This window comes from Pseudorca crassidens, chromosome 8 (assembly GCF_039906515.1).
Source record: "Pseudorca crassidens isolate mPseCra1 chromosome 8, mPseCra1.hap1, whole genome shotgun sequence".
Lineage (NCBI taxonomy): Eukaryota > Metazoa > Chordata > Mammalia > Artiodactyla > Delphinidae > Pseudorca > Pseudorca crassidens.
The window spans coordinates 92191647-92213819 of record NC_090303.1 but is presented as its reverse complement, the minus strand read 5'-3'; the positions used below and the strand labels follow the sequence as shown (position 1 = coordinate 92213819).

The 22173-nt window shown below is 36.9% G+C and overlaps 1 protein-coding gene across 3 annotated transcripts in view; it reads right to left on the bottom strand.

Annotated features, from left to right (window-relative positions):
• The window catches only part of TRIM24 (tripartite motif containing 24), a 91504-nt gene that overhangs the window by 11425 nt on the left and 57906 nt on the right, over window positions 1-22173 (bottom strand). For 2 of the 3 annotated variants that reach the window (XM_067747136.1, XM_067747138.1), the window contains exons 7-11: window positions 21567-21713; window positions 14877-14994; window positions 12127-12395; window positions 7099-7272; window positions 3046-3219 (exon numbers count right to left, since the gene is read on the bottom strand). In XM_067747136.1, coding sequence (XP_067603237.1) covers window positions 3046-3219; window positions 7099-7272; window positions 12127-12395; window positions 14877-14994; window positions 21567-21713 — 882 coding nt within the window. The remainder of the gene's footprint in view (window positions 1-3045; window positions 3220-7098; window positions 7273-12126; window positions 12396-14876; window positions 14995-21566; window positions 21714-22173) is intronic. The other variant, XM_067747137.1, reaches the window with a different exon arrangement.

Below are 22173 nucleotides of genomic sequence, written 5' to 3'. Positions count from 1 at the left end.
CTTTCCCCATAAACAACCTTGAAAAAAAGCTTTCACACTTCTTAATATTTCACCTTAGTAAATACACTGAGTCACACTATTTCAGAAGTCATGAGCCAGGAGAAAAGAGTATTGTGTGCTACACCCTTAAAAATTAAAACAAAATTATAAAAAGAAATTCTAATAATGTTTCTTAATTTATTTAAAAATAATAAAAGGTACCAATTTAAAAAAAAAGCAAACTTGGTGAGAAGAGTAGCACAGTTTCACATTTTGCAAATTTCTTTATTGTCTGGCTTAATAACAGCCAACTGGAAACTTGTATCTTTTACTCAGTCTGCTGAGATGTGTGGTTTTGGCTGAAGAATAAGAAGAAAATCTGGTCTTACACAGAGAGGACCTTGTAGAGCCTCTAAAAAGGTTGTACGGACCCCCATGTCCTTGGCCCACACTTTGAGAACCGATGCTCTGGTATGCACTAGATTGATGAGACAAGTCTACGCATAACACATTTTCAGAACACTAACCTCACTTAAATACATTCTTAATGTTTGGTAGGAAAAAATTGATCCCTTAGAGATTCCTGCTTTAATGCAACAGGTATACAAATAATTGACTGCTTTCCTAATTGACTGCTAAGCTAAAATATCGATAAATTTCTACTGAATAAGACTTTAATACTTTAGATGCAAATATTTTTTTAATTTTTTCATTGATGAATAGTTGAATTACAATGTTGTGTTAATTTCTGCTGTACAGAAAAGTGATTCAGTTATTCATATATATATTGTTTTTCATATTCTTTTCCATTATGGTTTATCACAGGATACTGAATATAGTTCTCTGTGCTATGCAGAACTTTGTTGCTTATCCATTTCTATATATACCAGTTTGCATCTGCTAATCCCAAACTCCCAATCCAACCCTCACCCACCCCCCTTTAGATGCAAGTATTTTTAATGCTTAAATATACCATTTATTCCTCAAGAACGTTTTTGTGATTAAAATCCAATTTAATAGTTCCAGCCTTTCTCAATCAAGATTCTCCAAGAGAATTAAGTTCTACAGTCCGAGGGCATAGACTGTATATAATGAATTTACTTCTCGCCTCTGCATCTAGAATGGTACTAGTTATGAACCATCCTTGGGAGGACTGAGGAAATAGTCACTCAAATCAGTTTCTTTATTCTGTGGTTCAGATGAGGAATTTCAGTTGAGAAAGCTGGTGGACAAAGGGTCATCTGTATCTGAGGACTGCAGAGGAAAATTTACTTTCTGTGGGTCCTCTTTCAGTAGGGGAAGGAGGAAGTACACAGGGTTATTTATGTTTAATATTCTTTGGGCACTACCTTGGCCAATACTTTTCAGAGAGTGCAAAAAGTACTGGAATGACTAAATTTGTTAGATCTTAATGTAAAAAAAGTTATTTACATTGTGGAATAATCCTAAAAGCTAAAATAAAATTATAGGAATGACAAAAAAAGTTTCCCTATCGATTGCCTATGCATGAAAAATACACGTACTCTACCCATTTAAAGTATAAACAATTATTTTAAAAATGAAATAACTCTGGTAAGGTTAATGATGCAACTTTTAGGAAATACTAATTGATCTCAGTAACTTGAAAAACAAACTAAATAATACAAAATTTTAGATTCCTTCACATCCTACAAGATTTCTTAAAAGTTTTTAATGTCTGTATGAGTGATTACCTTAAGCTTATAAGATGAGAAAAGGTAAAACAAGTATCAACTTATGTATAAAGATTTGTTTATTCAATGTTATATTTTCTGTCTTTGAAAAATATTTTTTAAAAAGTCATACTGACAAAGAGCTTAGAGGGTAAATGTGTTTAATTTAAATAAAAATGAAATCAGAGGTAATTTTGCACTGGTTAGTAAATGTTATCATTTCTCTTATTATTATTATGATTTTTATTTGAGGGGAGCTTTTCCTGTGCCAGGCACTGGGCTTTACTTGCATTAGTTCATTGAGTCTTTTTTTTTTTTTTAACATCTTTATTGGAGTGTAATTGCTTTACAGTGTGTGTTAGTTTCTGCTTTATAACAAAGTGAATCAGCTATACATATACATATATCCCCTTATCTCCTCCCTCTTGCGTCTTCCTCCCACCCTTCCTATCCCACCCCTCTAGGTGGTCACAAAGCACCAAGCTGATCTCCCTGTGCTATGCAGCTGCTTCCCTCTAGTTATCTATTTTACATTTGGTAGTGTATCTATGTCCATGCAACTCTCTCACATCATCCCAGCTTACCCTTCCCCCTCCTCGTGTCCTCAAGTCCATTCTCTACGTCTGTGTCTTTATTCCTGTCCTGCCCTTAGGTTCTGCCCTTCAAAACTAATTTCTTTTTTTGATTCCACATTTACGTGTTAGCATACGGTATTTGTTTTTCTCTTCCTGACTTACTTCACTCTGTATGACAGACTCTAGGTCCATCCACCTCACTACAAATAACTCAATTTCATTTCTCTTTATGGCTGAGTAATATTCCATTGTATATATGGGCCACATCTTCTTTATCCATTCATCTGTCGATGGACACTTAGGTTGCTTCCATGTCCTGGCTATTGTAAATAGTGCTGCAATGAACATTGTGGTATACATGACTCTTTTTGAATTATGGTTTTCTCAGGGTACATTTCTATTATTAAACTTGTCTCCATCTCTTCTGGTGTCTTAAATGTTAGACTCCTTCTCTAACCTTATTCTATTGTAATATATCACATTCCAGCAATTCAGCCTTCCAGTACCTCCCCCCATGTCCTCACCCCTTCCTTCCCAGCTTAGATTCCATAATCCATCACCATAATCATTCATTTACAAACACTTTAACTCCAGTGCCCTGAAAGACATTCTGTAGTATGTTCAAGTGTTAATATTAATCTTTTTATTATTCCTGCTGTTACCATATTTCTAAAGGATAAAAACAACTTCTAAACACAAACGCACAGCCTATAATCCAACAAACCCATGCATTTTACCAGATCCAAGTTCACTTAAAATGTTTGAAACAGATTCTTAGAATAAATTTTATGTATACTTACATCTGGAAGAGAAGGAAGATTATAGGGACCTCCCACGGGTGAGCTCAAATCAATCATAGGTGACCCAAAAGCCTTTCCATCATATCCTGCTGCACTAGTAATGGTGGGACTGGAAGGAGTAGAGGACGTGCTGTTGGCAGCTGATGGGGTGGCCTGCCCACTGCTGACCTGCCACTGTGGTAGCAAGAAGGAAAGAAGAAAGGTGGTCTATCAGCAGGCCTGTAACGTAAAATGTCCATCTAATCCCTGTTCCAGACACAAAACAAAGTAAAAGACACAGTCTGCTATTTGAATTCGACTGTAACTTTAATGGAAAGGGGACAGGACACAAGTGTATATAATTTTCATTAATCCTGTCCAAACGTAAAAAATAAAAAGAACTGATTTGTACCAGAAGACAACAGTTAGTATTCACAAGAAAACCACAGCACCCAATCTTGGAAAGCTTACACATACTGGAAAAGAAATATAAACATGTACAAAGCAACTTCAAGGTAAAGATGGAGGGCTGAAAACATACGTTTTCTTCTGTCCCTACCTGATACACCTGAAAGTAAAATGACAGTTAAGGGAATTTTTTTTTGAAAAAGGCACTGACCCATAAAGACAAAGAAAACAGGGGAGAAGACAGAAATCACATTTTGGAAGCTGGAAGGCAAATGGACAAAAAGCAAATGAATTAGTCGTAGCCAATTGGATAAAGCTGAAATCTAAGCTGGCAGTGGGAAAAACAGAGAAGCAAATCAGTATATACTGTAGAACCCCTAAGAGCCTGAGAATTAGAAGCATAAGAGGTGAAACTGGGACTAAAAACAGGATGATCTGTTGAGAGTCTGTTTAAGAAGGATTAAATCTCACGTTCGTTTCCTACTTTATCTGTAGCTACCCCAAGATAATAAGGACCACCTCCACCTCTGCAAAAGAAGGCTGGAAATTAATTTTCTAGAATAGGTAAAATAGTCTTTGGGCTGACGAGCATCAGGCTCAGCTGAAGGCAGAATATTGCACTTGGGCTTCCCCAGTGGCACAGTGGTTAAGAATCTGCCTGCCAATGCAGGGGACACGGGTTTGAGCCCTGGTCTGGGAAGATCCCACATGCCGCGGAGCAACTAAGCCCATGCGCCACAACTACTGAACCTGCGCTCTAGAGCCCGTGAGCCACAACTACTGAGCCCACGTGCCACAACTACTGAAGCCCACGAGCCTAGAGCCTGTGCTCCGCAACAAGAGAAGCCACCGAAATGAGAAGCTGGTGCACCGCAAGGAAGAGTAGCCCCCGCTCGCCACGGCTAGAGAAAGCCCGCGTGCAGCAACAAAGACCAAAAATAAATAAATTAATTAATTAAGAAAAAAAAGAAGCATTGCACTGAAAATGACGAGTAAGAAACCATACAGACACTGAATGCCGAGCTTCCTGCCCACTCTGCCTCCGGCCCGCTAATAATCTTCTTCCCCCAGCTGGCTTCAATGAGCAGCCAGGCCCTGCATTTCAGGCATGAAACAGAAAGATCTTTTGGGAATTGGACCACTACCTATGGACAGTGACCTTAGTAACTCTCCTAATAAACATGCCTAGCAAACCTCACGTAAGAGTGGAATTCAGCCATCAAACGTTAGCCCCCCACCCTGGCTTTCAGGTTTTTTTTTTCCTAAACACCCATTTCTCATATACAAACAGGTACTTAAGCATCAATAAACATCTGAGGAAACTCTTTGTCATTTAATGTTAGAGGCTGAAATAAACACATTAATAAAGGAACGCTACAGGGTATACAGAGATGAACCATGCTGCTATCTATACTTTACTTTGAAACCTATCAAAAAACGAGAAGGTTTGATTGACAGATGGATGGATAAATGGGTATATGGATAATAAGTGAGAAGGCAAATAGAGCAACCTATCCCCTATACAACTCTTTCAACTTACTATGTTTGAAAATTTTTATAATAAAATATTGGGGGGAAAAAAGCCACTAAGAGGTATCTTAAGACTATGCAGGGGAAAAAACTCCCAAACTCAGTTTCATTTATATATGGACTACACAATATAGAGTGACAGTGATGGAAATATTCTAACTTTGAAAAATCTAATTTACATGCTCCACTGAAAAAACTAAGTAAAAAACCCTGTGAATATGAATGTCATCTTTACCACATACCCACCCCTCGTATCCATCCACCTGTCTGTGTCTCTCTCTCTTCCTCCTTCCCTCCCCAGAATGAGCAGTTACAGTTGATGTGTATCTTTCCAGGTTTTTTCTATATATATACAAGTGAGATTTAAAAAACAAAAACAAAACCACAAAATTGAAAATAACTCACAAAAAAATCCGACAAAGTTTTTTGCCGTGTAATATACTTTGCAGATGATATATAGATTACTGCCTTTTCTTAATAGCCAAAAAGCATTTCCACTGTACAAGTATATTATAATTTGTTAAGCTACTCTATCAATTAAAACAAATTCCCCATTATCTTTTATCCTAGCTTGTTCATTTATTCATTCATGTTTAGACTTCTGACCAGGAAACATTTTTAAAAACCTTCTTAGAGTGCATGTCTACCCATTAAAAATAATACATAGGGAATAGGTGAGGAAATATTTGAGTACCCAGAATGTTCCAGGTGCTTTTATATACACTAACACTAAGTCTCAGCAAAACTCTGCAAGGTACTCACTCACTCTATAGTGGGGGCAAAGGAGATTTTAAAGAGTACACTTGTACAAGGCCACAAAAGTATTAGGAAAATAAACGAATTTAAGACCAAACTGCAGTCTGGTCCCTTTTCACCTCACCTCTAATGATGAAACAGAGATAGGTATAAATTTTATTGAAAATAATTAAAATATTATTTTAGAAAGTATTAATATTTTATCGAAACCAAACTAATTATAAACATATACACACACTTAGTATACGTACTTTTAGAATACTACTTTCAAATCATTTGATTAAAATGAATGTCACAGAATTATGGGAATAGCATCATATTCTTTATTTTGGTCTTGGCGAAAAAATTAAACTGAAATCAATCTACTAGTCCTAAGCTGGAAAGGCTTGACACAAGTACTTGGAGAAGACAAAGCACTGGGAGAACTTTTTGAAACAGTGTAATAGGGCTTCCCTGGTGGCGCAGTGGTTGGGAATCCGCCTGCCAATGCAGGGGACGCGGGTTTGAGTCCTGGTCTGGGAAGATCCCACATGCTGTGGAGCAACTAAGCCCGTGTGCCACAACTACTGAGCCTGCACTCTAGAGCCCGCGAGCCACAACTACCAAGCCCACGCGCCTAGAGCCCGTGCTCCGCAACAGGAGAAGCCACTGCGATGAGAAGCCCATGCACCTCAGCGAAGAGTAGCCCCCGCTCGCCACAGCTGGAGAAAGCCCGCGTGCAGCAACGAGGACCCAATGCAACCAAAAATAAATAAATAAAATTTATAAAAAAAATAAAAAAAGTGTAATACCTAAAAAATATTTTTACCTGAAAACACTAAGAATATATATATAATATATATTATAAATTTATATAATACAAATATAAATTATAACTTAGATACACATTAAACCTTCTAAGAGTTAATATATAACCTTAAATATTAAACTTTATCAGATGTATACGTACTACATATTAAAACTGTGTGATACTAAGTTTGTGCCCAAGAAGTCTCCCTGAAACACTTTGAAGATTTGTTTATTGGTCTCTCTTTAAGTATGCAATCTGTATTTGTTAGAATAATTCTGTCTTAGGAAATTTAATGCACTCACCTAAACGCTACACACATTAACACTGAAAAATTCATACCTATGACTCACCCTCCTTCACTTCTGTATAGTGGCTTGATTTCTCTTGTTAATTACAAAGCATCACGATCCTCTCTTAGCTTTGTCTCTCTCTATAGGGCAGTCTGTAATAAACTTTGTAATCCACATTTATTTAAAAAAGGAAAAAGCTTACTCTTGCTCTTTATCGCCATTGCTCTATCCATAAATTCAATGTGATTTGGAAGTAGAGAGAAGCAGAACAAGCAACTGTGGAGAAGTAAATATATATACCTGTTTTATGGCTTGTTGAGCCAGGAAAGCCATCTGCAGGGGGTTGGGCTTTATTGCTTGTCGTGGCGTACTCTGGTTTGGTGGATATCTTAGCTGTTGAGGATGAGGAGGAAGAACTGGTCCATTGGGTTTGGGGCTGTGATTCTGAAAATTTATCAAACGTGGAGGAGGTTGCTAGAAAAAAAGAAATTCAACCAACTCAGTGACAATCATCTCCTGAAAGACAAAGTATGAAGAACTCCATTTTATAACTTTTACAGAACGACAGCAATTCTGTCACAGATGAATCATTTATTAAAATTACAGTAAGGGTACGGGGGAAGGGGACAGCCTTCCAGAATGTGTATAAGCAATTTAAAGAAAAGAAGTTTTATTAGGAAAGACCCTTGGGAGAGGATTTTCCAGCTGCAAGTAGGTTAAACTAGGATTAGATCTAGGCCACACTGGGAAGTAGGGAAAATTTGTCGTTGGTATTCTTCTAAGTCCCTGATGATTATATTCTGTAAAGAACTGCCCTCTTCAATCTTCCTAAAACAATGTGATGGTAGAATAATTACTAACATTTACTGAGTAGTTATTACATGTCAGGTACTACTTTAAGTGCTTTACATGTGTTAACCCATTTAATCTTCACAATGATCCACTAAGGTAGGGATTACCTCTGTTTTACACAAAAGGGAACTGAGATATAGAGAATTTAAATAACTTGTCCAAGAGTAACAAAGACAGGAGGAATGGAGCTGAGATTTGAACTCAAGTCCTCTGGCTCCAAGCAGTAAAACATAAATAATGAACAGATGAATATTAATAACATTTAAAAATTAAGGAATCGGATCTTATTGCGATCAAACTATGTGCCAGGCATTGTGACTGGCATTTTACATGTTATCTCATTATTACCCTCCCCTCATTTTACAAATTAGGACACTAAACATTAAAAAGCTGGGATAAATTGAAAAAAGTCACACAGCTCGTTAAAGGCAGCACTAAGGCTTTAATCCAAAACTAGTCTGCCATTTCATTACCCAAACAGGTTTTGGTGTTTAGCTGGGGGTTAAGGTACTAATTACGGCTTAGAGGATGAGTCTCTCTAAAAGAAAACAGATTTTGAAAGGACACCCTTCAAGGACAACACTGGTTGATTATAGGGCAGGGTAGGGGCTGGGAAGGCAAGCCTAGTTTGCTCAATAAATGCTAGCCCTAGAAATTGAGACCAGTGTTCTAGAAAAAGGTAACCGTATATGCCAATCTCACCTTGACTACCCAATTCTCTCTAAGGTTGGCAACTTATTGCAAAGTAAATACTTATTTTCAGGCTATCTTAACTGCATATGAATAAGAACTTCTCAGAAAGGGAACTATTAACTCCCACATTCAAGGTGGGAAAAATAAATGTGAAATTTATAAAGGCTGAAATAGCAACATCTTAAACTTTGACACTGTGAAGGCAGACAGCCATAAGGTGTAGCTCTGCCCTCTTTTTGTTCTTTTCCTTCTCCCATTTTTGGAATTCATCTCCTTTCCTGGGTAAATTATTTCTCTTTCCCCTCTCTTGCAAATTAGTTGGCACTGGGTTCACCGTCAATAACTTTCAAGAGTGACCAGCAATTACAGACCCAATGAAAAGTAGATTTAGACACTATTTCAAGATCAAGGGAAATTCTTGAAATTCTGTTCTTCTGGGTGAAGAACAGAAAAATATTAGAGAAAACGAGAAAATGAAAAAATCTTATAGAAGCGTAAGCCTGAAGCCATAGCAATTCTCTTCGATTCTTCTATTAAAGTTTTGTGACTTGAAGGGTTTTATATCATAGAAACACAAACGGAGAACTGGGGAATCATAGTGGAAAACTTCTAAGTTAATCAAAGAGACAATTTTTTAAAAAGTGGAAAAGCACCCAAAATGATCCTTAAGGGAGAACAAAAGTAGTTACAGAAGTCTTCTGCCTCCCCCTGCCCTGAGATTTATATATTGATTCAGTCAAGAAATGACACTTGATGCCAGAGTACTGTACTGTGTGAAAAACCAGTGTGGGACTGGGTGTCAACTCTCCCATCAAGGAATCCCAGTGTGGTAAGATGTAAGGTGATTTTTCTTTCCTCTCCCAAACTGTTACAGTTGATTGAGTTAATTTCTAAGAAACCTGTGACAGGAAAAGCAACTTGAAAGAATAAGACTAGCAGCTAGTTATGAGCATAAAAGAAATAGCAAAACCAGTGCTATTTTAATTAAATGGAATCAATTAATTTGCAAGAAGGAAAAAAGGGAGAGAATAGAGAAATATAATTGAGAGCTTAAGCAAACTGACATATAATCATCACTATCCTCACCTTCACTCTAAATACTTTTATTATTACAGGTTTTCATTTTATTCTAGGTCAGTATAACCATGAAGCATAGCAGATGTCCTTCTAACATCCACCCACTGTTTAGGAAATTAATGTATACATATGAATGAGAGTTATCTCCAGAGCAGTAAATCTAGCCCGGGAGTGACAACCATTATGTATAAAATAACATACTTAGATCTAACAAACTTAGCCCTGTCCATTAGAGTATGATAGAGTATACTGTACACCGCTCAATAAACAGAGATGCATAATGTTTATCAAGTTTGTACCACTCAGTCATATAACTATGTATTCTAGCTCTGTATCACACAACTCTTTAATCATTCAGATTACACGGCTAATCTTCAGAGGAAGAAATAGGAAACTACTGTATAAGTGATTTTTAGAAGGAGGCCTTTAAATTGACCTGGGTCCTATTGGACAGATGTAGAGTATGATTTGAACACACCCACAAAGAGGCACACACACACCCTGCTTACAGACAGATATTTTCCCACATATATATGCAAATAAACTGTTAGAAAACTAAGAAAGCAGGTGGGTAGAGCAGTGTGAAAGTTTACAGATGAGGGAAAACTGATGAGTGAAAAATGTAGGAGTGGGTATTTGGTACAGAAGAGATAAAATGAGAGATGGAGAGTACTGGAAGGAAGTTCGGGAGTCATTGAGAGAGGACAAAAAGAGAGGTGTGTGAGGTAATGACCAAAAGATGAGAAAATGACTTTACAGTTGATCTTTGAACAACACAACATGGGTTTGAACTGTGCAGGTTCACCTAGACATGGATTTTTTTCAATAGTGAATACTTCAGTACCACACAATCCGTGGTTGGCTGAATCCTCAGATGCAGAACAGTGGATACGGAGGAACCACAGAGAGAGAGGGCCAACTGTAAGTTATACATGGATTTTCAACTATGTGGAGGGTTAGCGCTTCTAACCCCTGCATTGTTCAAGGGTCAAATGTATTGGTAAGTGGGAAAATTAGGCTGCATAATAAAGATTGTACATTATATATATCATATAGCAGTAAATCCTAGAGAGAAATAATAAGATCAAAAGAAAATTTCTGAGATAAGCAGGCTAAAGGCTTGATCAAGGTCACTTCTGGTTTGTCACTGCTTATATAAAAAACTGTTTGAGAATGTGACCAAGTCACGGAGTATCTATTAAAATGCCTCAGTTCTTCACTCCTTAGTGAAAAGGGAATTAATACAAATGACGGATTTATCTTATTTCAGGTTAAGTATTAAATAAAAAATCACTTTAACATCTCTCGGACACTTAAGATAAATAATCATGCAAATGCTTAGCACTAGTCACTTAACAAGTAATTATTTTCTCTCTCTTTTCCTCTTCACATTTATCTTCAGAACAATTTGGGTGCTCTGCAGTCTACCTGCAATATGTCACCCTGCAGCCTGCAGAGGTAGTGACAAAATTATTCCTCAATTTTCTTAACAAAATCTCAACTCTGCCAGTTGCACTCCTGATATCGAAAGCGTACATGTCTTTTCCCATTGAACACTCACCAAACAAAGACCACTTAAATTGCTTGTTATTTACTTCCTTTTAAAACCTGGGTTACAACAAAGTTCAAGAGGAATAATCAACTGGTCATGCTAATATTCTCCTGGATTTGACATGCCTTCTTAATCAAATTACTAGACAGCCACAAACTTAAAATACATCACACCTCAGGCCTTCACAGAAGCAATTTAACAAAATCAGTATCTACATATGCCCACAACTTTTATTCAGGGTTGAAATAAGTCCTATGAAAATCATGTTTTGTAAAACTGCTACCAAAAAATGCTATTATGCCATTTAATTGCTTTTTCATAAAGAACCACATTATATATTCCTCTTAGTGCTAGAAAAATACTAGTAAAAAATTTCTCCTAATGGCATGTTCCTTTTAATCAAATAATATAGATATTATTCCTGTTTCTTTTTTGTTTGGCTGACAAAAAGTTGAGCTAAGTTTTGCTCTCAAGCATGATGAGAACCCTTAGCCTAGCTCTGCATGCTTTGAGTATTCTTAACACTTATTAATCCCTCTGCCATTTCATTTGTCATTTACTGTAAATCAGTTCAAATTCTTCTGAGAAATAGGGAGTATAAATTAATAAATAAAAGTAACTGAAAATAACAATTTGTATGGATTAAAATAAGAATGGTTCATGGAACATTTGCTCAGAAATAAAGTTTGAAAAAGGTAGACTTCTAACGAATCAAATCCTTGCCCTTTTCTATTTCATTTTGTCCTAGTTTCTAAGATGCAATGTGATTTTCTAAACACTGCATCCTTACAGAGAAGAGATAATCTAAAGTATTAGTCATCCTGAAGCACTAATATAAAAATTATGAATTACAGGTACACAACTTTTCCCATCAATCATATGCATTGGTTATTTAGGAATGGAATCATTTATCCTCTTATAATCTGAAGATGAAAGAGAGCAGATGAGAATAGATGTCCCAATTAAATAAACCATTAATTTCTTTTTGAGAAGGGCTAAAATCTAGAGTTAAATCAGGGATCCTTAATGTGATAAATTTTTATAAATTCATATATTTAAGTCATGGATGAAAGATGCCTTGGTTATTTTAGGAGCTGCTGAATACAACTGTACTATAATTATCTAAGTTAGGACAGGCCTGCTTCCAAATTTACCTGATGAGAGATGGAAGGTTGCTGGATGGGCCCCTGCATTCTAGGGTTTGGTAAACCCACAGGTGCTGGCCTCCGTTGCACCTGTTGCCTCTGAGCCATTACCTGTTGCTGCATATGCTGGAGTCGTAATTGAGCTAGGCTGATCTGTGTTGGAAACTTGGATAACTGGTTTGAAGATAAACCACCTGGTGGCTGTGAATTCTGTTCCATGACAGGATTCTGCTTAGGCATTTGTGGTTGACTCTCTTTATCTTCGATTACTAAAGAACCTAATTAAAGAGAAAAGGTTAAGTTCTAAAGATTTTCTGGTAGTGAAATACCGTATTTTGTAGGGCTATTTTTACTGATCTTCAGAATTGCCAAGGAGCTTCTTTTTCTCTCAGGAACCCTTTATACTCTTAAAAATAGAAACCCCAAAGAGCTTCTGTTTATGTAGGTTCTATCAATCAAAATTTACCATATTCGAAACTAAAAATGAGAATTAAAAACATTTTTCCTCACTAATTCATTTAAAAGTGACAACCCATAATAACACATTTTTATGAAAAAATACTTATTTTCAAAAAAATGTAGTGAAGAGTGGCACTATTTTACATTTTCAAACATCTCTTTAAATGTCTGGCTTAATAGCTGAACTCTCATACCTGTTTCTGCAATATCTAATATATTGTTTAAATATATGAAGAAAATCCAGCCATACATGGATATGTACTTGGAAACAGGAGGCCTGTCATCACCTGAAGGAGCCTCAGACCCTACTTTGAGGACTGCTGTTGCATATCAAAACACAACAAGCAAACCTGACATTGGATCTAAAAACAATACCACAGTATTTCTGATTTAGTTATCTCTCAAGTTCTTTACACCTTCAGAGTACACTGTTAGTTCTCTGATAGAGAATACTCTGCCTTATAACTATACTGTTAGAGTTTAAAGGTACCTCTAACAGGTGTGGTCCAAGCATAAGGCAAAGCTTGATTTCTTCAACAGCAGAGACTCAGTTAAATGTTTCTGATTTAATAAACATATGCATCCTAAAAAATACAGTTATCATTCATTAAATACTTACTCTGTATTAGATACTGCGACAGTAGGTCTATGTATATTGTTAAAGTCCTCTGTACAGATAAGGGATTTAAGGTTCAGAGAGATTGAACAACTTACCCAAAGTCACAAAGACACTAACTGAATATTCATCCAACTCAACATTTTTCCCTTGTAGTCTTCTATAACATATTTCTCAGAAGCCGTAAATAACCAAGTTTGGGACACTTGTCTCCTTAGAAGATTTAAAATGTAAATCTCATTGTAAATGGCAATTTACAGAGCTGTATAGGACAGCTCTGAGAAGTCCTACAGTAAAGGATATTGTTTTACAAACTCCTCACAAATAGATGTTTTTGTTTTCGCTGTAGACTTATCTAAAACTATATCCATTTATGTGTATACAGTTACACATATTCTTAATTTTATTTATGTTTACATCATGTGGTCTATATTTTAAATGATATGCTTACAAGTACATACAATTCTACATATGACTATTTGTGTGGATATATAACTGTGACAGGTTCTCTATATAGCCGCATGTATGGTGGAGGGTAGGAGATAGTTAACTTATATACACGCTTTGTATTAAGATGTTTCTTTTTAGTTACATAGGTGAGAGTGTGTATGATTCCAGTTGCTTGCTACGTATCAATCAATCAATAAATATGTGCTTCTAGACTGAGCTGCAGGAGTCAACTTATGACCTTTCCTTCAAAGGGTCACCTTATTACCATTCCTTCTGTTCTTCCCGTGTATGAATGAGGTTTGTGTAAGCCTATTTCTTCCTTTCCTGGTGTTCTGAGAGCACTGGCTCTCTCTCCAGCCGTTTCTTCCTTTCTTACCCAGAATCTAGCTTAGGGAATGAGAGAGCAACCATCTTTCAAGATTTTGAAACAAAGTCAATGAGCCCAAAAACTGTCATCAAAGGGAATACTGGTGGTTGATGAAGAATGTATATGGAATTCTTAAATTTTTGTTTCTATAGTCTCCCTGTGAGAAATTAAGAAAGGAGGCAAAAACTGAAGACTTTTTCTACTAGCACATAATGTAGCAGGTACTGCCTGCAAGGATATTTGATGTTACCAAATGATACCATAATGATAGTCTCCCTTTGTGATAACTCAGTGCGCTCTAGTACTTAAAATTTGGGCACTTATCTGTACGTATAGTACACTTCAGTTAGGAGGTTAAAAATTATATAATAATTACATAAAAGGCAAAAGAAGAAAAGAGAAGTCTTCCCTAGCTAGATAAAGCAGCCTGATGACTGGCTCTCAAGAGTAAGTAAGCCAATAATTGTATGAGAAGTCCTGTTTTAACAGAAAACATTCTAAATATAAAAAATCCTATATTAATGGCAGTCAAGAGTTTTATCAACCATTCTGATAAGTATGTAATTAACAGTACAAGCAAGATTCTATGGGAAAGAAAAAAAAAACCTCCTAAATCCAGAAATCTAGACACCCTGAGTCAATATAAAGGATGTTTCATATCATCCACATATTTACATGTGTGTTTATATTCATGCATGTGTCACGCATATACACACGCTAATGAAATACTAGTGAAAATTCCATGTACTTAAAACAAGATGATAAACACACTTTGGGGGTGGAAGGGAATACATTTTCAATAATCTCATAATCATTAAGAGTTCCAGAAACAAATGGCACTTTGAGAAAATGTACATAACAGCCTACCTAGATTGATAATATTTTGAGCCCAGAAACTAGGATCACAGTGAAATTGGATGGTATTGTTGGTCACTGGGGAAGCATCACACCTTGCTCGAAGGAGGTGCCGTAACCGGTATGTAATCTAGAAGAAAGCAGAGAGACAACTAAACATCAAAATCTTTATTAGCGGGCTTGCCTGGTAGCGCAGTTGTTGAGAGTCCGCCGGCCGATTGCAGGAGACACAGGCTCGTGCCGCGGTCCGGGAAGATCTCATATGCCGCGGAGCGGCTGGGCCCGTGAGCCGTGGCCGCTGAGCCTGCGCTCCGCAACGGGAGAGGCCACAACAGTGAGAGGCCCGTGTACCGCAAAAAAAAAAACAAACACAAAAAAACACAAAAAAAACTTTATTAGGCAAGTAATTTATTAAGTTCCCAATAAATACACAAAAAGTGGTCTCTGTATCATATGTATGCTAACACAAAATAAGCAATCATATATATATATATATATATATATAAAAGTTATAAAAAAGTGGACATACAACGCAGTTTTCCTTCCAAAACATGTTATTAGTTTTGAGGTACAACTCAGCTATACTGTTGAATACAAAAAACTAACTTTAACTATCTTAAAGTTAGTTTTTTGAATTATTTAAACTTCACAGAAGCACCAACCAAGTATTTGTAAAATAAGAAATTTTCACAAATTCTGCTCTTTTATTTATTTTACTTACTCTTTCAAAGAAGGATGCAGAATTGAGATTAGGCGGCTAATGAATTACAGAAAATACAAAATACTCTCTGCTCCGGAAACATAAGTACAGCTCATAACTAGGCCTACGAGTGGGATGGCTCTCCTTGCTCCCATGCTGTGAATCTCGGGTCATCACACCACACCCCCCATCTCCTCCACACTGCAGTCCTCAGTGAATACTCAGTCACTCTCCCTCAGTCTTGAAGAGTTTAGCTCCTGGCTCACCACCACCAACGCCAACATTACTCCTGTCTTAATTCTTGATGATTTTATATCCAACTAGATGATCTTTCTTTCCAGCTTACTCCCTTCTAGTGCCCAGATACCAATAATCCTACAAACCCTAAAGGTCCTATAAACCTTTGCTCTTAAAATTTTCCCTGTCCTTCGACCTCATGTTACCAATACCCTTACCCTAGCCCTCAGTTTCTCCTTATCCGGCTCAAATCCCAGGGTTAATCCTCATAATCATTTCCTGGTATATACCCTCAACCCCTCTTTCTCTCACATGTCAAACTACACATACTCCCTTCCCTCTCCTCAACCTTTTCCCCAAACAACAACCAACAAACAACACTGGTTTAATCTAACTTTTGACTCACTATAATTGGACTGATAAAGGGACTGACCAAACTTCAAACACAGCCTGCTTACTTTAGGTAGGGCCCTAAGGTTGACGGGCCTCTGGTCCTTCATGTCCCTACTCTCCTAAATGACTATTTCAAACCTCCTTTCTCTTTTCAAATCTCCAGCATCTCCTCCCCCATTCTCCATCTCAGCTGATGGTCCTGATTACTGTTCACTGAAAAAACAGGAACAATCAGGGAACTTCCACAAACTTCCACCACCTACCAGTATTAACGTTCCCTCCTATCACAATGGATTAACTGGCCATGCTTCTAGCTAAAGCCAATCCTTGCACTTGTGCAATAGTGCCCAACACCCTCTTGCCGACACAAAGACACTGCCCAGCAATTCTCTCCCCTCTCCTGTATCCATCAAGCTTTCCATTTTACTGCATCAGTCCCATTAACACATAAACATGTTTAACTTTTCCCAGCTAAAAACAGAACTCTTGGCTCCTTTTCTCCCGCCATCAACTGCTCTCTTTTCTGGCAAAACTCCCACTTTTCCTGCTCTCTTTTCTGGCAAAACTCTTCAAAAGACTCATCTATCATGTCCCCCGTTCCTCTCCTCCCACTCTTCCCTGAAACCATTCAGGCTTAGTAGCTTTTCACATAGGTGGTCACTTGGCCCTCAGGGAAGCATTTTCTTCTCTTGGCTTTGAACAAACTATGATCTCATGGTTTTCCCCTTATTTCACCAGCTGCTATATTTTAAGGCCGCTGAGAATAGGTTTGTGTCCCAATGTACCATCTCAGTTTCCATTGTTGGTTCTTTCACATCTCCCACACCAGGAATGTCCCAGGGCCCAGTCTTGCAACTGCTCTCTTTTCTCCTGCACCCACATACTTTAAGTGATCTCATCCAGTCTCACCGTTTATCTGACTCTGAAATTTATATCTCAAGCCTGGACCCCTCTATGAACTTGCACTTCCAATGGCTTGCTCAATATCTCTACCTGATTCTCTAACAGGTACCTCAAATTTAATATGCCTAGAAGGGAACTCTTGATCCTTCTCTTCAAGTCTACTTGTCCTATGATCTTCCCCACCTCAATTATTGGCAACACTATTTTTCCTACTGCTTAGTCCTTGGTTCCTTTCTTTTCCTCATGCCTTATGTTCCACTTGTCAGCAAATCCTGTTGGCTCTATCATTAAAAGATATGGACAATCCTACCAATTCTCCCATTATCAACTCTACTGTTACTACCCTGGAAAAGCCACCTCATTGCAGTAAGGTTATAAATAGTCTCCCTTATTTCTCCCTTGCCTTCAACCACCTACAGTTTTTTTTCAGCGGCCAGAGTAATTGTGTTAAACTGTAAATCATATTCTGTCATTCCTCTCCTCAAGTCCCTCCAATGGTTTCTCATCTCACTTAGATTAAAAACCAAAGTCCTCATAATCAACTACAAGGCTCATATACTATTTGGCTTTCCAGTACTTCTGACCTTACTCATCCTAGTGTCTGCTCATTCACTGTGTTCCACCCTCTTAGGCCTACTTGCTGTCCATATCACAAATAACTCCCACCTCAGTCTTTGCACTTGCTGTCTGTACTTGTGCTCTGCATGAATACTCTCCCCGAGTATCTGCATGGCTTGCTTCCTCACTTGCTTCAGGAATCTGCTCAAATATCACCCTCTTTAGATAGAATTCCATAACTAAAATCACAATCCTACCCCAATGCTCCTCGACTCTTCCCTTAATTTACTTTTCTCTAGAGCACTCAATACCATGCAATGGTCTATACATTTTACTTATTTTGGTATTGTGTATCTCTCTTCATTAAAATGCAACTTAAAAAAATATTTATTTATTTATTTGGTTGTGCTGGGTCTTAGTTGCGGCTCACGGGTTCCTTAGTTGCGGCACATGGGCTCCTTGGTTGTGGCAGGCAGGCTCCTTAGTTGTGGCATGTGAACTCTTAGTTGCGGCAGGCAGGTGGGATCTAGTTCCCTGACCAGGGATCGAACCCAGGCCCCCTACATTGGGAGTGCAGAGTCTTAACCACTGCACTACCAGGGAAGTCCCTAAAAATGCAACTTCTTGAGGGCAGAGATTTTGCTTTGTTTTCTGTTCCCTTAGTACTCAGAATGCCACCTGATACATAACAGGTATTCAATAAATAATTTTTGAATAAATAAGTTTGCTTCATTCGATTGCTAAATTATCTTAAATAGCTACAATAAATTCTGTGTAAAAAAACGTATTTATTTTGGGACTATGTAGAATACATGGCACAGTGTTTAGCAAACAGCACTCAACACAATGTTCTTTTGCCTAAGTTTTTCTACCTTTCTTAATTTTTTTTGCATCTTCTAATAATTCTCATTATAAAACATGCTCATAATATGCTAAGCAAAAGAATTATGGCAAAAACTTTCCTATGAGGAGTCATAAACCCTGGCTACTGTAAAAGATAAATAAGGATTAATTAAATATACTTGTTGATCCCTTCAGATGTATCTGAACTTAAACTCAGGTTTCACACTGAAAACTTAGCTACTGTTCAAAAAGCAAAGGACAAAATTATTTTTAAAACTATGGAAGATGTCAAAACAGCTTTTCAGATGGCAATACTGTATACTGTCTCCTTTCTATTGAAGTTAAAATAAACTTAAAAAAGAAATTTAGTATTCGAGTTTCCAATCCTGTAAAATATAACATAAGGTTTTGTCTACACTTATTTATAGCTTCTGACAAGAGATGTTATCTGCTACCTTATTTATTTACCATCAATCTTTCATTGAGTTCCTATATATCAAGCACTGGGTAACACAAAATTTTTACCCTTTAAGAAGTAAAAAGTCTAATGAAATTCACAGAAAAAGATGCAAATGTAATAATAGTAGATAAAAATCAGTAGTAGTATTGATGGATATATGCATAAGGGCTTTGTAAACACAGAGAAGGGTAATCCAACCCAGTCTTGGTCATGGAAGGCTGCCAAAAGGAAAGGAAGACACATCTAAGCTGAACCTGGTAGTCTCTACAAAGATGAGGATTTACTCAGGAGAAAGAAAAAGCATTCTAAGAAAGGCTAACAGTACCCAGGCAAAAGACCATGACATTCTGAACCCTGAGGACTAAAAGCAAGGTATTGTCGATGAGATATTCAGGAAACATAAGTCTTTGAAGATTAATTATATGGGAGGACGGGGGAAAGGGAGTAAAAAAGATTGTGGATTTCCCTTTTACTACCTATACCTTAACAGCTTCCTAATCACTAGTATTATAGAAATATCTATTGCTAGTAAAAAGAATACTGTGTTTTACTCTCCTGGTCTCTTCTGTCGGTATTTCTTGCCTTCCTTCTAAATAATATAAGGATAAACTCAATGTTTAACAGATGACAGAAGAATCCTAAGGAAATACTGTGAAAATGTTTTAAAATATATTTAAAACTGGACTTCTGAAAGGATCCTGCTATTCCAATGGGTTTGGTCTTTTACTGATTATAATTCCTATAGCAAAAAAAAATGAACTAAGAATTACAAGCTAAGCTTGAAATTTCAGGCCAGCAAGACGTTTCTTTTTAATTTTTAAGCATATAAAAGCCATCATTAAAAAAATAACCTTAGTAAACATGGCTATATTTATGAAGCATAGAAGCTCTAAAGGACAGAGTTGCATAATATAGTGACTTTCAAATTTTCTGAGGTTAAAAATCCTTCTAAATGTTTAAAAGTAATCACAAGCCTTAGCTCTGCATTCACTATAGGTAAATTATTTTACTAGCTATATCTGCTGCTAGTGATGTGATTGGGTTCCACAGACTTTTAAAAATTAAAAAACACAATTTAGTAAATCAGGAAGCTGGTAATACTGGTTGCTTATGCGTCACTGTGTTTATTTTCTCCTGCGTATAATATAGAGACCAATCTTCCTCTCTCCTATTTCAAGAGATCATTGTGCAGATTAAGTAATCCCATCTTCGAGTTTGTACTGTTTTCTTTGTCTTATAATCACAAACAAAATCATAGAATAAAATCAGAGAAACAAATTCTTAAACTGATAAGGAGATTGAATATCTGATTGTGTGAATAACATGCTTTCTTACACACATACAAATAAAAATATTCATAATGGGTCTAGTTGAAAAAAAGACAATTCTCTCATTTTCTCCTTTTATCCGTTTTGTTTGACTTACAGGAAAACATAAGTAACAGAGAAGGTATGTACTGTATAGAAGCTGTTTTTCATTAGACCAATGAAGCAGTAAAAAGGAAGAAAAAGAAAAAAAAGACTCAAGATTGACCACATCATTGATAATTATGAAAGAAAATAATCTTAAGAGTTGAATACAATTCATGATTAGGAATACTTATATAAATCAGTTTTCTAATAAGTTACTCAATATTTGAATCTAGCTTACAGAAGTTTACCCTGAAGTGCATTTCCTTATTTCAAAATGGTCGTAGAAAATTCCTTCCACAAAACTGAGTGGGTGTACAGAAAACAGATTTGGATGTCATAATTTGATTTCAAAGTGTAAATCTCTGTGGAATCTTTAATAAAATAAGAGTAAAGCAGGAGATTTTAAGAATGCTTATGTGGTGTGACTTCCACGGCTGAATGTCTTCTAGATCCTTTGCTACTAAAGGTGGTCTACGGAGCAGCACAGCAGCATCACCTGGGAGCTCGTCAGAACCACAGAATTTGGCCTCACCCCACATCTACTGAACCACCTGATTAGTATGCAGTGACCATATTTTCAGTAGCAAGGTTCTAGACTATTCTGAAAACAGCTGAACAAATGAGAGCCACTTTTCTCTAGCAATGGGGTTAAAATACCCAGCACCATATATCACTGACAGAGTAAACAACGCAGTACAGACAAAAGGAACACAGCCTTTGGGTTCAGGTGTCCAAGCTGAGTGGCCTTAGGCATGTTACTTAACTCTGTGCTTTGGTTTCATCACCCATACAATGGATGGATAGGTATACCTATCTCATAAAAATGATGTAAATGTTTAAATAAAATATTACATGGAAATGCTTAGGATTAGTGCCTGGCACACTACAGGTGATCAGGAAATATTTACTCTTATCTTTATTGTTAGTATTAAGTTCAGCTGCCACTAAGACAGAGAAAACTTGGAAAAGAACAAAACAGGAGGGATGATGGTAGATTAAAATTGAAGATACGCCTCAATCATGGCAATATAAGATTTTTTAAAACCAAAATATTTTGATTGATAAAAATTAGAAAAAGGTAAAAAGCATTTAAATACAGACTAATGAACATTTCTAAATTTTAAGCATTCTAATAACTCCATTGTTTCTCTCTGTATTTTGATAGTATGTTAAATGCCATACTTAGTTTATCTTACCAGTCGCTTGCTATAAAGTAATGCTGTACTGCTGCCACTGGAAACTGCCCATTTAGAAAAATGCATGACATGTTCCAACTGTTTAGAAAGTCCAGCCACTTCCTGCTGCTGTTGCATAAGTTTCATTCGATGATCTTTTGCAAGACTCTGAAAAAAAAAAGTTTCAAAATTAGTTCTGCATGTAACATATATTTTAATGGTCATCATCAGATTACCCAATTAGAATAACCACCACCTCTAAGAACCCAGGTGATAGCAACCTATCCCTTGGTACAAAGGCTCATTCTCACTGAAGTAAAAACCGTGCCCCCAGTGCCGTAGTCACCACCGACGCCACCCTGCCTCTGCTGCCTGCCCCTTCTCTCCAAGGCCCTTGGTCTGGTTGTACATATTTTGGGATGCAGGTTTCTGTTCATGCATCTTCCAGTATCCAAAGAGGTACAAAACCGTGGATTAGCTATAATACAGTAAATGCCCATTAAATTCAATACTCACAAATAAAATAGATGTACCATCCAGCAATCAAGTAAAGTTACCAGATCACATGATTTACTCAAGCACATGATTTCACCTTTTAGGCATTCTTATCCTGATTGCAACTAGTTTG